The following is an 18,464-nucleotide window of genomic DNA, read 5'->3' on the forward strand; positions in this document are numbered from 1 at the left end:
TGAGGTATTTTTCAATATTTTCCAGCAATTAATGAGCTCATCTATAATTACAAATGTGAAAGATGAGATTTACATGACACCAACATTGTCATTTTGTCTTAGTTTCAACCCAGATGTCACACAATTGAGTTTGGAAATGACAAAGGTGCAGTCAATAAGACAAGAACTTGGCTATTAAGATGAGAACAAGGCATTTTAATGGACAAGCTTTGACGGTGTTTTTTAAAACGGGAAGCTGGCTAATGGATTAGAAGCCAAGAACTCTGGAGAAACCATCGATCTGAAAATAAAGGAGGCTGCTTTGACATATTTTCTTATTCTTTTCCTCTTCTTCTTCCCTCTGAAAGAGTGTTTAAGACATACCTCAGCAGACTCTCAGATGAGAGACTTGATTATTGACATGACTGGTCTTTATCCACGCTCGAAGATTAGATGCTGTTTATCACCTGCGGATTCAATTAAAAGTAAACAACTGATCCTTTGTGCTGCGGAGCTGTACGAGACGGATGCTCCCAGTCCCACCTGCTGTCTGAGTTTGCCGGTCCCAGACACGGCAGATTTATATTTTCAGTGTGAGACAAAATAAAGGGATCATCAAGGATAGAGTAAATAACATTTAGTGCTTGAGCGGTAATGTTGGGGTTAATCTCAAGATAGTTTCATCCATCTCAATCGACCAATCAAGGTCTGGCTGGTTAGAACGGCCCCGTTGGCCCCTGCTGGTAGATGTCGTAACTACGCCACCAAATAGTCTAGTATCTTTGGTTGAATAATCAAGTGGTTTTAAACCTTCCAAAAATATAATGGCATCTATAATTTCATGCATTATGTGAAAAATATTAAAGCTATTTGGCTTTTATGTTCTTACAGTACTAGCAAAATCAAAACATTAAAAATATAACACTTTACATACTAAAATAAATGTGTAAAAAAAACACTTAAATATCTTAACACTGACAACCTTAAAAGTAATATAATATTTTAAAAGGTTTTTAAAAGAAGTCTCTTACTGAATGCTCAACAAGGATACATTTATTACATAAAAAGCCATAAACTACAGATTTCTATTAATATATCCTAAAATATAATTCATTCCCACATGGCAAAGTTGAATTTTCAGCAGTCATTACTCCAGTCTTTAGTGTCACATGATCCTTCAGAAATCAAATCATTCCAATGTAACACTTCTTATTATTATCAATGTTGTAGACAGTTGTGCTGCTTAATATTTTTGTGGAAACCGTGATCCTTTAATAGAAAGAATGATAGTCTAAAAAGACAAAAAATTCTTGAAATATTAATCTTTACATTAGATATGTTGGTACTGTCACCTTTGATTAATTTAATGAATTCTTGCTGAATAAAAGCATTAATTTCTTTAAAAAAGGTACAGTACATGGTATTGGCATCGTAAATAAAATAAATTAAATTTTTTTTTATCAACAAATTGCACACCTTTAACAAACCACCCCATCCAAAACTAAAATGAAACACAATCTGTATCATGATTGACATATTTGCAACTATGCAGCCGTCTAGCCACAGTGAGAACCATCAACCATCAACCTATCATTCACAACCCTACGCTTTAATGATATCATCATATCTCTAGAAATACCCATAACCATTGTCAGTCTTCATCAGAGCGCTACCACGTGCCAAAATAGTCCATTCCTCAAAACATTTTAGCTGCAGATGGTGGCTTACACTCTGGGTTATTGAACATCTTCTGATTAATTCACTGTTAATTATGATAAACTATGAGAGACAGTCTGTTGTCACTCAAAATAAAGTGACAGGAGACCGAAGAGGTCAGCAGAAGCACTCATAATAAAGCAGCAGCTCCCCCATTACCGCTGGGAAATGATCTTCACAAATAAGCCTGAAGTTAGATGCCAGTATAAATTAATACAATTAATTTCAACCTGAAAAAATGCTTGGAGGAGGCATGCGTGTTAGGCCAGCGGTGGATAGTCATTAGTGAGGATATTAAATATTCCAGGCAAACAGGAAGCATCAAATTGAAAAGGAAACACAATCTGGAGGGAAAAAGCAATGACTTCCTGGGACCTTTGGCAATGGCGCAGATCTTCCTGATTAAGTGAATGTGCTCACAAGCATCTGTAAATTCATTACATGTTGTGCAGAGAAAAGAAAAATCCTACTTCATCCTATATTGAATAGATAGTTTAGAAGGGTGGGAAAGAATCACTCAAAGGCTTTTGCTTTAAACTGTCTGTGTCCTGTTTCACTACTTGTCAGCACTATGCAATAATATCATGACACCCTCATGAAAACGAAGACTTATGTAAAATAAATCAGTCAGCATTTTCTGGATTCCTGGGTCAGAAGTCTGCTCACTTGTTGCTATGGGCAGTTTTTAGGATGTATAACATACTGTGATCATTTCTATTGAACATGATCAGACCCACTTAATTGGGAGGGAGCAAAATTAAATATGGTGAGCCAAAAAATACAAATAAAAAATAAATAAAAAACACAATTCTACCACATACATATATACGTTATGGATAGGTGGATGGATTTGTTCCAAAAAAGTCAAAACACTATGACAGCACTAATTCAAAATAAAAATTTAATGAAATAAAATCATATGAAAAAACAGCAACTAAACACTATTTTGACATTCACACTATCAATCATAATCAAGGTCTATATTTCACTGTTTATTATAAGATCTCACTTCACCTTTCTTTCTTTCTTTCTTTCTTTCTTTCTATTTAGAATTGTGGAAATTGGATGCAACACTTGCAATAAAAAAAAACTGGAATCGGAATCTAACAGCCTTACTGGCGAAGAGGTTTTTCAAAAATATTACATGAATGAAGAAACATAAACCTTATGGCCACAGGGAATGCAAAACACTTGCTCAGATATCCCTTTTAGTTGAGAATAAATTTTTAATAAAGCTAGCATGCACCATTAATAATAAAGCACACTTTAATATTCATACTATATATACTGAAGGAAAACCTCTATGTTCAGAAGGTCTACAAGGTCCTTTAGATGTACAAGAGGTTCTCCTTTAGGAGCGAAGCAGTGAAGTACAGTGATTTGGTTGAGCTCAAGAAACCTTCTCGAGGTTGCCAGACTCCGCGCAGATGTTGTACAATATATTCTACCTGTGCCGGCCCTCACATTAGCTCCAGGCATGTGTTTACAAGAGCAGGGGTAGAACGGCTGACTTCCTCTCAGAGAAGCTAGTTTCCCTGGTGACAGAGCAGTGTCTTTGAAATCAACATGTTCTACACCCACACCACCCTTAGATAACTGTCTATTTGTCACGGTCTGAAAAGAATGATTCCAAAATCCTTCAGGAAACATTTGTAAGTTATTTTAGCTGTTTGTGCATGTTTTTGTCCTTCCGTCATCTGTTTTTAAACGTATTCAACATTTCCCATCTGAACGTAAGAGGTAGAAGGAGATACCTGGAGAGAATCATGCAATCGGTGGTGGTCCATGGTGCAAGAAGACTAGAATATCTGGATCCATGTGATGTGCGCAGCAGAATAAAATGGAAACTAATCCCAAAACACACTTTCACTAGTCGACAGGAACTGCTCATTAAATACCAGGGTAGCTAAAATAATGATGCAACATGTAAAAACATTCAGATCTTAGTGCTGGAGAAGAATAACAACAACAACATTATACTGGCAATCCCAAAAAGGAACAAGAAATAAATAATTAAAATGACCAATGAGATGACATAGGACATTTTACTAAAAAAAGAAAGAAAGAAAGAAAGAAAAAGAAAAACTGAAGTTTTAGAACTCCAAACTTCCTCCTCCTCAAGAAAAAAAAAAAAAAGACAAAGACAAACACTGCAACAAGTAATGTTAACATATCAATAATATTGCAGTAATATTAAAGTCCTCTGAGATAATTGTCACTGCAGTCAATAACTGAAACGCAAGATTGCCGGCAGATACGTTTGTATTAAAACGAGTCAAATTAGCATCAGTGTTATGAACAAATGACTAACACTGGCCACATGGTTGCTTATTTAAAATACTTCAAATTCATTAACATTACACTCTAAAAAATGCTGGGTTAAATACAACCCAGTGCTGGGTAAAATAGGGACTAACCCAGCAATTGAGCTGTTTTCGCTGGGTCAAAACAGCCCAATTGCTGGGTTTTTTCCCATTTTACCCAGCACTGGGTTGTATTTAACCCAGCATTTTTTAGAGTGTACACTCTAAGAAAATGCTGGGTTGTTTCAACCCAACTCTGAATAACAAATATGGACTAACCCAGCTGTTGGATTAAATTGTTATATTAAATTTTTAACCCAAAAGTTGGGTTAGTCCATATTTGACCCAAAGTTAGACTGAAACAACACAGCATTTTTTAGAGTGTAGAAAGTTAAGAAAAATTAATATGTGCATCCAGATGTTGTGAATTAGGTGAACATTTTTCAAGAGAAGAAATGTGTGTACAAATACAAAATGGTATGGGCAATTATTAATAAATGCCCATTATTTATAATTTCACATGCAAATTTACTAGTATTAAGATTAAAAGCACAGAGGAAAAAGTAAGCAAGCAAGTAAGTAAGTAAATAAACAATAAAACATTGCCAGTTTAATTGTAATTTGGTTAAATTATGTTTGGCCCCTCAAAAGAAAATAGAAAAAAAAACTTTACCAACAATACCAGTGGACCCTAGAGAAAACTATTACAAGAGCCTTTAAAAAATAATCTCTATTAATTGTTTGGAAGACTGCCTACCATTTAGCATGCTTTTGCCAAATTTAACTCTGAGACAGATGAGGAAATGGGGACAGAGAGGTCCAGTGGGACCGTACACAACACAAGTGAACATTGAGTTTTTAGCTGAACCCAGTGCTACTGCTTGTAATATAAAATTACATAAATGTTTGATGAAAAACAGCTGGCATACATTCCTACATTAACCATCCAGTGATCTAAAAGGGGCCAAAATTTTTAAGCGCCAAAGTCACAGTAGTGAATATTGCAACCACATCCTCTATAGAAACATTCCCATTGATATCTCGTCTATTGCCAATACCATTGCCATTGACATACAGCTACATCTCCCCAACCTCAGCATCCATCCGCCCATGTTGAATCATTAAGATCATTACCAGTCATACCAGGAACTCTGCTCTGCATGGAAGTTTATTCAACCTAGCATTTCTGGGACAGACTGCTTGATGAGGCTATCCATTCCCAAATGCTGTCCACGTTATGAAACATTTGACTATGTAAACACACAAGAAGCCTAAAGCACGCACTTCACATCTCCAGCTGAATTTCCCTTGATTTTGAATATCTCCTGATTTTGGATTTGTGCAAAAATACAAACAGCACATTATTATAAGTTATGAACGCTTCAGTTGTTTGCAATGTAACCAGACAGGCTGGTGTAACAATGTGCCCTAACCAGGTGTGATGCGACAAGCTTCAAGAGGAGAGTAATTTGTCTGTCCACACCGAGGACAAAAATGCAGAATAACATGACAAAATTACAGAAAATCAAACATAGATAATGATATGGCCATGTGGAGTGTAATTTTGAACCAATAAGACAATAAGTGGTTGAGGCTAACCAGTGCAGGGGTGTACAGTTAGGTTCATATGTATTTGGACACTGACACGATTTTCATAATTTTGGCTATGTATGCCAACAGAATACAATCAAGATGAAATTGAAGTGCAGACTTTAAACTTTAATTCAAGGGGTTGAACAAAAATATAACATAAAATGCTTAGGAAATACAACCATTTTTATACACAGTCCTCCCATTTTCAGGGGCTCAAATGTAATTGGACAAATAAATATAATCATAAATAAAATGTTCATTTTAATATTTTGTTGAGAATCCTTCGCAGACAATTACTACCTTAAGTCTGGAACTCATAGACATCACCAGAGGCTGGGTTTCTTCATTTGTGATGCTTTGCCAGGCCTTTACTGCAGCTGACTTCAGTTGTTGTTTGTTTGTGGGTCTTTCGGTCTTTAATTTTGTCTTTAACAAGTGGAATGCATAATCAATCGGGTTGAGATCAGGCGATTGACTTGGCCATTGCTTTATGGAGTTGCCATCTACTTTTTACCTTCAAAAACTCCTGGGTTGCTTTTGCTGTATGTTTTGGGTCATTGTCCATTTGTACTATAAAGCGCTGTTCAATCAACTTTGCTCCATTTGGCTGAATCTGGGCACAGAGTATACACTTCAGAATTCTTCCGGCTGCTTCTGTCCTCTGTCACGTCATCACTAAACACCAGTAACCCAGTGCCCCTGGAAGCCATGCATGCTCATGCCATCACACTGCTCCACCATGTTTCACAGATGATGTTGTATGCTTCGGATCATGAGCTGTTCCAAGTCTTCTCCATACTTTTTTCTTTCCGTCATTTTGGTACAGGTTGATCTTAATTTCAGCTGTCCAAAGAATGCTTTTGCAGAAGTGGTCTGGATTTTCTTTTTAGATGTTTTTTTTGGCAAAGTCTAATCTGGCCTTTTTCCCTGTACAGTTTGATCCAAAAAATGAATAAAAAGGAAGGGAAGGCAACCAGGCCGAGACATTGAAATGGCACAGTAAATGATGCTTCAGCCTGACGCAGCCTACTTCAAGTGACTCAGATCAGACAATGAAAGACACACAGAGCGGCTCTGCTACACACGAACAAGACCACACTCATCCATCTCCCTCCTACCACCTCACTCCCAAAGCTAATATGTGTAGTGAACGTATTTCCTCCCATTAATCCAGCAGCCAAATGCACTGATAAGGAAAGAAGTTAAAAATCCAACTCTGCTGTACATAAATATGCATTATGATGCATCTTATAAAAGCATATAAGGATGATTTCATATAACTTTACGTTCACAGAGCAAAGTCTGTTAGTTTATTTATTTAGCATAAATCAATCCTTAGCCTGTATGTCTTCTTAAATAAGACTAGGAGGTAGGGCTGCACGATTAATCGAATGCGATTGTCATGCGTATTTTGTTAAAAAAGTCGGTTCTGTAATCAGCAGGAAATAATCATCACGTGTTTTCAGATGGAGCAGAATTTACTACATATAGCCATAGTTCACTGACAAGCTATGCAAAAAATCGATTTTATTGCGCGATTATGAAATCGAAGAAATCGTTCGTGATAATGACAGCTGTTTGCATAGCTTCTCAGTGAACCACGGCTCTGTGAAGTAAATGCTGCTCCATCTGAAAGCATGTGAAAATAACACATTTAATAAAATATTTTTACTCCAAACTCACTTCATAACGTCAGTCGAGTGTTTGAAATAAATCCTTCTGTGAGATGATGTGGCTTCTTAAAATAAGGCACGCAACATATTTCATAGTATTTAAGCAGTGATAAAGGCATTGCATTATAAATATACTTTATTTTAATGAAAATTATAAAAATAAATACTCAGATAAACCGTATATTGCTGTAGTCGTGTGTTTATTAGTCACGTTGAATCAATGAAAGCAGCTGAATCTTCTGTTTACTCAGCTGCAGCGATAGGCATTTTCTGGGTTTCTTCTGCGAGGGGTATTTGGAGTTTCAGCGCGAGAGCGCCCTCTGGCCTTTGGATGGAGATTTACTGCTGATCACAGAACCGTGCTTCACTGAAAGATACGCATGACAATCGCAGCTTCTGTCGAATCGCGATCTCGATTCCATTTCGATTTATCGTGCAGCCCTACTAGGAGGCTCTAAAGCACAGCCAAGCAACTGGAAAAAACCCAAGACTAATGCACTAAAGAGATAGACGTCATGTACACTTCACTATCCATTAGTTAACAAGCAAAATTAATGAAATAAAAGGTGATATAATGCTCTGTGCCATCTTCCTGGAATTTGATGCAAGTGTCTAAAAGACAAGAAAAAACTATTTTCCAGACAGTAATTTGATGAAGTTTAATGGGGAGTGATGAGGTCTGTAGTCAGAGACCACCTCTTCATTGAGGTTTAATAAATACAATTATGATTGGCACAGATTGCAGGGTAACCCTTAACTCGCCAAGCAGAGCGGCTCTTAATTAATGCCGCAGATTTCATCTGATATGCACAATAAATGACAATATAGTGTAACAAGACATAGCACAAAACAGAATGGACTGGAATATTTACCTTCATAATAGATTTTAAAGCCGTGCGCGCTCACGGCGAAGTCACTGGTGAGTCTCAAGGAGAATACAGATCCAGTGCTTGTGACGGGAGGTGGGATTTGGAAACCCGTTAACCTAAAGAGACCAAAGAGAAGAGAAATAAGCATAAGTTAGAAAAGAAAGATCTTATAACACATATCATCTTATAACATTTTTAGAAGTTTTCAGCACTCACTGTATGCACGGTGTTCGTTTTGTGATTTTTGTGATATTGAAACACAACTGATGATTTTTTTGAGATATAATACTGTATAATAAATGAATATTCTTTATTCAGCAAGGATACATAAAATCTTTCAACAATGACAGTAAAGACATTTATAATGTTACAAACTATTTATATTTCAAATAAATGCTGTTCTTTTGAACTTTCTATTTATCAAAGGATCCTGGAGGAAAAATCCACAAAACATTTAAAGAAGCACAACTCTTTTCAACGTTGATAATAATGAGAAATATTTCTTGAACATCAAATTGTAATAATACTTCACACTTTTTATTGCATTTTTGATGCAACAAATGCAGCCTTGGATTCCACAAAAATAAAATAAAAATCTTAAAAAAGTCTTACTAACTCCAAACATTTATATTTGTAGTAGTGTATTTGTTTTGTTACACAGAGAAACAAAGGTTGGACTCAACCCTATAATAATTTATTTACTAAAATAACAAATACTTTTTTTCCCATGTGGTGCAAGGCTTCCATTTTCGCGAGACGTGACATACGTACCAATAAGTACATATCAATGCAGTTTCCAAATGAAATGAACACTAGGTTCAGTAAAACTGACACCTTTTATTCCTTTTCACACAAATTTACAGAGTTTCGATTAATAAAGTGCAATTTTCGCACAATTACTTGAAGAATATATTGTATTGACTTAAAAAAAAAATTTAATATGCTGGGAGATTTGAAAACTGATGTTTTTGAATGTAAGCATCACACATATCCAGCTTCATATCTACAGGTTTTCCTAGATGGTAGATTTGTTCGGAGTACAGAGACGTACTTGAGAGGCGACGAGCTCTGGTTCGAATCCTGTGTAACTACGGTTCGAAAAAACAGTTCAAATCTGCATATAAGGAAGTTCACAGTTGCATCAACAAATGCATTTTTATATCAGTTTTGCATTTGTTAACACTATCGGGTAGGTTTAAGGTTGGGTTTGGTGTAGGGCATACTTCCAACACGATAGAGCATTAACTTTTAGCGACAGCCCCTGAACCGCCGCAATACGTACCTGAAGCAACATAATAAAAACACAGCAATACGTACCTATATCAACGTAATAAAAACGTGCCAGGGTTCACGTATTGAACCCGTGTTTTAGCGCCACTGAGCGGACATTTCTCTTTGAAACTGTGGCGAAACGTGCACTAAGGTACGTAAAAACAGTGTTGCAGAAAAGTACCCAGAGGTACGTATTTTTATGAGACCAGGTTGAAAAAAAAAAACCCTCAGTGCTTATGACAACATGACTAAAATATAGAAAACATAGTGTAAAACTAATTTGATATGGCAATGTTTAGTTAAATCTGAACCTGTCTTCTCCGAATGCTCATATTATTGCACATTATTTCTTGATGTGAAAGCACTGGGTTTCTTCCTCGCTTTATTTAAGCTCCAGAATAATCCCCGATGCTCATGTGTGCATGCAAAAAAGTCATTTCGTCAAACCACTCCTTGGGGGCATCCAGACATCACCAACATTATAAGTCACCAGCATGCTACAGAACATATATTTAGAGGCATTGACGAAACACACACTCTGCATAAGGAAATCGTGTGTTAGCAGAGCTGCTGGTTATCTCCATTTAGAAAATCGTTTAGGTCAGCAACATGTTAGGATGCAGAGAAGTTTTTAAAAGTATGTGTGGGTATTTGCTCAAAAATGTGTGCGTCAGCTAATGTGCGTCACATGGAAAGAATTTCTTTTGTTTATGCTAATGAACTCACAGTGAGACTGAAATATTTATAAATGGCTATGAATAATATCCTTAGGACACTGCAGTTTTGTTTTAATAATATTAACCTTTAAACTTGTCATAAACTTCAAAGACTGTTAGAGAATAGATTAAAAGACCTACGTTCCTAAATCTTATGTAAATTCACACATGACCCAGTTGCTTCTTAAAAAAAGAATAATCTCTTTTTTCCTTCAAATGTTTAGCCAACCATATTAAAAAGGTGAAATAACAAACAAAACATAGTAAAAGGCTTGGAATAAAGCATTTTCCTTTTATGGGAAGGGAAATGTTGAGGCTATTGATTTAACATTTTTGACACAGCCAATCAGAATATTGAGGTGTAAATCACAGCTGTTTAATTTCGGATTTAAATGGAATAAACCTCTTTTATTACTTGGTGCTGTACACACAATGTTTATGCAATGAAAAGTAACTTGGGAAAGAAGAAAAAAAAACTTTTATATGAAACACTAAGTACTGTGCATCTCTGACAAACTGCATCATGGGAAGTGAGGCATTAAATACTAAGTAAATCACCATTTTGTGCTCTCTTGGCAAAGTTTCCCTGAATAAAGCCAACACTCTACTATTGTCTGAATTTCATTATTCTTGCTGGACAAGCGAAATGATTTGGATCTGTGAGGTTGGATGGCACAGAATCTCCCAGTACTGCCTTAATGTATATTGTGTATGGATAACATTCATGCTTTGGTGGACTTCACAGGACATTCATCCATCTTCAGTGAGACTCCAAATCAGTTTGTTTGTACTTAATATCACTGTACAATGTTATAGATCTTCTGTTACAGTCTTGGGGTGAGTTAAAGCATGCATACAAACTGCTACTTGCATATCAGACCGCGGGACCGGGTTTTAAAGGTTGTTGGAGATCAGTGGCGCTTGAGTTCTTTAAAAGGAACAGCAGCTCCGTTCAGAGTCCATCCATACCCAAGGGCTTCGCTAACTGCTTTTTTCGACTACTGCGTGAGTTGGAACAAATCTATCTCCTCACTCTGCCCGCAGCCAAAACAGTCGGGAGGCTCCACTCTCTGCTGCTCGTTAGATGATCATCAGGGCTTAAATCGCTTGGACATTCTGCTTCTGGCCCGAGAACAGGCAGCAAACTCCTCTGTCTTTAAGCTCCCAGCCACCAACCAGCTCACACTGCACACTTTAAAAGGCACCATACTGACAGGGTCAAAAACCAGCCTGTCATACGAGTTAGGATTAAAAGGATGGTTTAACCGAAAACTGTCCAGAAAATGAAAGATCCTTGTGTAGGCAATAGTGTTCCAGCATCAAACCTTTGACCTCAAGTGTTTCATAAAATGTTCAAAGGCAGTACAGAGACGGCAAAGACTTAAGTACTGTTTGGATGGGATTTCAACATTTACAGAACATCTGAGTTAACAGGGGACTTCAGCAGTGATTTCATGTACTGGTTCAGGCAAGATAGGAAACTCTGTAGTTTTAGTCGATTGTCTGAATATGGACAGAATTACGATCAAAGCTTATGCTGCTACTGTACGGTATAAAACGTAATTTCCAGAAGGACTTTTGGATTAATTCCCGCTTTTAAGCTCACAGATTTGGCTTCAGACAGGAATTATTATCACATAACCCCGATGTTCCTCAAAATAATACAGTATTTAATTCGGCTGTAAAGGTTCATAGGACAAAAACACCAATATTTCAACATTTTCTAGAAAATCTTTTGACGTTTACACGCATTTTTCTTGGAAGAACATTCACTATCCTAAATGATTCATGAATGTAATGCCTTTCTCATTTGAATGGAGAGGGCAGTCTATATTTCATTTTTCTTTCTTATGTCAAATGAGTGCTTCCAACATGGTAGAAAATTACCAAAATCGCGTTTTACCATGAGGGAAAAAAAACACTTTGATCCACTGCTAGAAGAACATGAAACATTTCCACAAAGACACCATTACACCCCTGCCTCTAATGTTGCTTTATTCCTAATGTGCATTTCCCCTCCTTTTAATCCGGTAATTACATTTAGCCAAATATGCTCATTCATACTCATACTCGTTTATTTCTATGATGAGATTTCTCTGTTTCTGTCTATCGTCAGTCTCTCTCTTCTTTCTCTTTCTGTCTGTCTGTCCCATTAAGCACTTAAAGGGTGGTAAAGCAAGGGAGGAATAAATAAAAACACTCAGCGTTGCCACAGAGGTAGTGCAGTGGGGAATCATGAAAAACGAGGTGTCTTTACTGCTTAGGGTTTGATTGGAGGGTTTGATCTGCTCCAGTAGCATCTGTTTCAGGGTATTCATTATATACAGTCAGAGTGGGAGCTTATGAGCCAATAAAATCATGTTATTCTGTAAGTGAAAATTCATCTTTTCTAAGTACTTTCCTTAATCAGAGTGCGATATTCAAAGTCATAGATTCAAGTCAATTGATTTTTTTCCTCATTAAAAGTCCTCGGGTGTTAAAGGATAATGTGATTCCACAGGGAAGGTGCAGTTCCTCTGCTTATTTGATTGTTTTCAGCTTGCCGTGGTTACATACGATCGCATCTGAGAGAGTAACATGTTAGGATGAGAGTAAAGACGGATGGGTTTAATAAAGATATTTAAACAGGGTTATGAGGTCTTGTACGTTGCTTAGGGACTTCAACCACAACACAACTGAACTTGATGGAGATGAAGATGTCAAGACAATCAATTTCTCTAACTGGAGAACTAGACACAGGTCAAACAGCGAGGTCATTTATTGGTTTTGTGGATCTGTAGGGTGTTCGACCAATTTAAACTGGACACCTTTGAAGTCAGATGTGAGATTTTGAAACATGTGTAGAAAATACTTGGTGTCATGTAGTATTGCAATGATCTTTATCATTTTTGAGACTTCTAAAAAGGTAAATAATGGATATTATGATGCATTACAAGTCTTACACAATGATTTCTGTGAGAGGAGTCTCACATAACGTCCATAACAGTATATTATGCCTCAATTATATTTAATAATCATCAACCTCAAAAAGTCAATAATCTGATAGCTCATTACTGATAAATGCCTGATATTAAAAGTCTATAGGATTTTGTCTAATGCACAAATAAAATGTTACATAATGTCAGTTGTTTTAAATGTTACAATGCAACTAATTTAACCTGCATAATAAAGCATGAATGATTAAAAAGTTGGTACTGCTTTAAGTGTGACAGTCCAAAGAAACATACAAACTTTTAACTGGCCTATTTGGTGTTCTAGAAATAAAACAGCAATAATGCGCACTTGTGATATTCACTGTGAAATTCAAAATATAATAGTAAACTATGCTTGCTTTTGAGAAATCCTAAGTACAGTGTAGTGCGCCATAGCTGGCACAACACAGATGGACACAATTTTGTATGAATATACATATACACCCACACACTGAAATGTTTTGGCATCTTCCTATACCAGGGGTAGGCAAGTTCGGTCCTAGAGATTGGAGCTGAACTCTGCAGGACTGCGGCTCTCTAGGACCGAACTTGCCTACCCCTGTCCTATACTATACTGATTGTGTGAGTCTATTTATATTACAAGGACATTACTTCCAAGAACATAATTTATATTCTAGCTATATGGCAAAAAGCATCAAATATATGAAAGAATTGTATAGAAAACCACATATGCAGCAATGGGAATAAAAAAAAAGCAACCTATAACACTGAGTTTTTGATGACTGACCGTACATTTACTTTTACCGTTTGACATTTTATACATCCCATCACATGGGACATTACTATTAAATCTAAATATTGGTGAAGGGGGCTTAGAGTTCAGGGAAGCTTTCAGCCTAATGAAAACAGATGATATCATGGTTCCCCCCAAAAGATGTAATGCCTCTCATGGGGAAAAACAGTCCATAAATCTTCATTTGTCAAGATGGCTCTTGCAGATAGTCATTCATAACTTTGAGCTCACTTCTTTCAAAGGTCTGTGGCATATTGGAAGGCAATGGACTTAAGTTCAGAATTTATGCAATTGCCACAATTGTGAAAGTCAATAAAAGTAACCCGGGACGTTTCTTTGTAAGCAATTCTGTGTTTCTATAAATGAGAAAAACTCAAAACTGACAGCCGTATAAAATTATGAACCAGGATAACTAAGCAATTTGAGAATCTATAAAGAAAGTTTCCTCCAAAATGCTATTTTTGAACATTGCTTGATGTATTAAAATGCTGTAGCAAAGAGGAAAATGGAACAGCTTCAAGAAACTGACTTGCCAGAATTATAGACCTGTCTTAACACTATTGAAGCTTCACAAGTTCACTCCACTGATAATGAATATCAGCATCCCATTCATATTTACTCAAATTTCCGCTGCTTAAAGAATGTGATATCTAATATTATCTCATTTCAGTCCATTGACAATTATGTGAGCTCACTCTTTTATCTGTTATCCATGAATCCTTGTTTTAGTTTCAAATGACCTTCAAACAATGTGCAAAGTCCCCAAAGAACTAAAATGAAAAAAGTACAATAAGTCATGAGACTGAGTTTTAGAGTGAATCCATCACAACTGACATCTCGAAAGTTGAACGTTACATCTATGTCCACATCTATATCTATTTCAACATGAAAGTTACACCTAGTTCAATTCATTCATTTACTGTACATTCACAACATAACTACATTAGCTTACATGAACTGTAAAACATATACAATATGATACAATTACATAAATTATTATGATATTATCACGATATTAAGTTGACACCCTCAAGTTAGTTAACTCTAAATCCTTTATTTTAGTGGATCAGTTTCAGTTCCTTTCCATTGTGTAAAAATCAAGCTACAATTAAAGTTTAAATGCCTGAGCATATTTCTGAACGTCTTCTAAGAAGAAATACTTCCTTACACTTCAAGACATGTTAATTTTTTAAGTTTCAGTTGAGATCAAAAGGTTCTGCATAACAAGAATGACCCACACCAGTCAAGTTAAGAACCACTGCTTTAGATTTTAACTTTCAAACAGTTTCCCATCAGTAGAGTAATTAAACGAGGACAAGACAAGTGTGTGGGTGAGCGATACCTCGAGAGATCCATTCCCAATATCTGTGACCACTCAGCGAATCAAACACTGCATCTCCTACGCCTCGAAAAAAATCGCTTGTGTTGTGTGGCAAAATACGGCGGGCTATAGCATGCCCCAGCTGCTAATGCTGCAGCTCACTACCCCAGATTAAAACCCTTCTGTTCTTTCTATATCTGCCCAGCCAGACGTACCACTCACACAGGCATACCGTCTTATCAAAATCCACATTCCACCAGCACCATACTCTCCCTCAGTGGGGGGAAATTGCCTGCATTCCACCCCAGCTCCCACCGTCCCCCCACCTCAAAGCAATCTGCTGCTGAGGACAGTTCTAGTCTCCCACTCAAGCAGACCCAGCTATTTATATGGTACCTTCTGTTCACTAACATGGACACTGATGCACTTGTCTGGCTAATGAGCTTGGGATTTTATGAGGCAAGCATAGTGGTGTATGACAGAAGAGTCGGTTTCGCCTCTGGCTGAAAGACATTTGTTTTGCTACCTTTGTCAGTTGTTAAAGAACATAATCTGTATGTATGCAAACTCTTTTTGGTGGGGATTCTTAATTATTACAGGAACAGTCTACTTAGAAATAACATGTAATGTCATGTCATTCTAAATTACCATTTCTGACTTTGGATGCATATATGAACTAACTGAGATCTTGAGATGAAGATTTTTGGTCAGTTCCTTACACAAAGTTAACATATGGCACAAGAAGGTTACACTTTATTTTGATGGTGCCCTTTAGACATTCTAAGTTGACATGCAGTTGCACAGTTACAGTAGAATGTCCGTTGAGGGACTATCAAAATAAAATGTTAGCAGATATTAAGCATACAGACTACTAATGACTGGTAGTTGACATGTAGTTGCAAAGTTACTAGTCAGAATGTCTAACAGGGATCATTAAAACAAATTGTTACCCTTTGGGAGACTTAGACTAGACTATAGTATATGATTCGTATTTCATATAAACTATTCTTATGGTGCCTTTTTTCCCATAACAAATGCTATCACTACTAAAATAGCTATATTTACCAATTTAGGGGTCATACTCAATGTCATACTCAGTCACTTGAGAAATTAATAAATCATTGGAAAAACAATCAATAAATCAATGTAAAAAAAGAAAAAAAAATTAAAAAGTGGAATAATAATTAAAAAAAAACTTTATCCCTGTAGAGCTGCTTTGAAACAATATTGTATAAAGTCCTAAATAAATAAATGTGACTTGACTTGAATTTAAATAATAATGAAGATAAGCAAATTGAAAATACATTATAATAAAGAAATAAAGATTTTTCAACCACTTCTTAACCCCAAATACATTTTCTATTTCATTATTTCTATATTAGTAACTGATGAAGAATTAAGCATTAATTATAAAATCTTAAAACTATTCACATGTTGGGTACATAACTGACATATTAATTTTTTTAAATACATTTATCAATTCCTCAGTATTATTTAGACCCCTATTTAACGATTCTTCCAAAAAAACAAAACAGATTTGGCACATTCATTTATTTGTGAACTATTACTTTAAATGCAGGTAATACATTTCTAAGACTGCCTCTTCTGAGGTAAGTGCCTGCAAAATATATTTAAACATTTTTTAAGAAAATTATATATGCTGAGTAACTTCAAAGATTTATCACAGACCCTTTCAAAACATTGTGATGTTCGATCTCACTGTATTTTTGGCTTTGTATTAGCTCATCTTTGTTAAGTGAAGAGACCTGTCTACTCCCACTCAGTATGACTGACTTGATCTAGAATCAGATCGGAGGCAATCAAGCGGGGGAAGTTTTGATAACAAAGGCGACCTACAGTGCAGTTGAGGGGGAGGACATTGCACGTCATATGCTGTGTGGACTCACAGAAATAATTCAGACTCTTGAATAGCACTGTCACCCTCGCCTTCATGGCGGTCTACAAAAACACAGCTTGGTCCTGACTTGTTAATCTACAGAAGCAATCAGTGAGGGACAGCCAGACTGTACACATACTGTAGATTGCCTAATACTATATCTATTCACTGGTCAGCAAGCAGTGACCTATTCACTAAACGCTTATTCTACCAAGTAGCTCTAGCTTTGGTTAATTCACTCCCAATCCTCTCAAATAGCTTTTCAAACAGCATGGATGCAGGTCGATCTACGTAAACATGAGTCTTTGTAGCGGTCTGGCACCTGATTTATGAGTCTGGCCTGGTAGGAGAAGCGAGGCCATGGTTCCACATGCTGCTCTGTCATCTGGGTAAAGGTTAAACGGGCCACGGGACCGTCAGCCCTCTAGAAACGTGCTGACATGCCGTTCATTACAGCAGGCCTAGCTAGAAAGTCCATATGTTGACAGATTCAGAGCATCATTGCAGTGACTACTAGATCCACAGAGGGATCCACAAGCTAATGAACATGGGCTCTCAATTCCTAATGCACAATCACACAATAATTAATAACAGTTATATGATGACAAATAAAATAGTCAGCTTCTGAGATACAACTTGGACCTGAGGTGAATCAGGAAGAGATCTCAATGCAAAATATACTGCGAGTCAGATATTAGCACAAATTACGTTTCTGAATGGTGTAAAATCCATCATTACTATCACTGACATTTATTATCAGGGCAAGATATAATTTTCAGTCACAAGTAATGGTGTCTTTTCTCAATTTGTTAGCGCACAGCTCTGCTCATTAACAGTTTGAAGACATTTCTTTCTTCATTATCTTCTAAAAATGCAATAAAAATAAAAATTGAATGGGGTAATTTGTCTCTGAAAAAGAAACAGGTGAGAATACAAGTCAGAGATACAGTAATAATATCCACTTAAGAAGAAAGATGAATCAATTATACTACCACGTATAATATCAACCTTACATTACACAAATCATTATGTACATTTATTTGCTCTGTTTTTATATATGCAATATATAATGACCACCTTATTTCAATCAATTTGCAATTCATAACCTTATAAAAAAAATGACCAAAAACAATCAAAGCATACAAGGTACACTTTATAGATCAATGATACTAAGATGAAAGCTTGTTTAAAGATGTTGTCATTGTGCAAAGAAGGAGATCAAAGTATTATTTCATACAGTCTACGGTAATTTGAGAAAAGACAAAACACTCCAAATAGAGGGATTTGAGGTTTCTGGTTTGAATAAAGCTCTTAGGTTATTCCTGGGAATATTGACAAGATCTTCAAATGCCATTTACTCGCTGCTTTAAATAGCAGTTCGGGATCAAACCATCTTTCA

General features: G+C 36.3%; 1 protein-coding gene across 1 annotated transcript in view; it reads right to left on the minus strand.

Annotated features, from left to right (window-relative positions):
* The window catches only part of csmd3b (CUB and Sushi multiple domains 3b), a 441,168-nt gene that overhangs the window by 322,493 nt on the left and 100,211 nt on the right, over positions 1-18,464 (minus strand). The window contains exon 3 of the mRNA XM_016281251.1: positions 8,137-8,249. Coding sequence (XP_016136737.1) covers positions 8,137-8,249 — 113 coding nt within the window. The remainder of the gene's footprint in view (positions 1-8,136; positions 8,250-18,464) is intronic.

This window comes from Sinocyclocheilus grahami, unplaced genomic scaffold (genome assembly GCF_001515645.1).
Source record: "Sinocyclocheilus grahami isolate Dianchi unplaced genomic scaffold, SAMN03320097.WGS_v1.1 scaffold149.1, whole genome shotgun sequence".
NCBI classification, from domain to species: domain Eukaryota; kingdom Metazoa; phylum Chordata; class Actinopteri; order Cypriniformes; family Cyprinidae; genus Sinocyclocheilus; species Sinocyclocheilus grahami.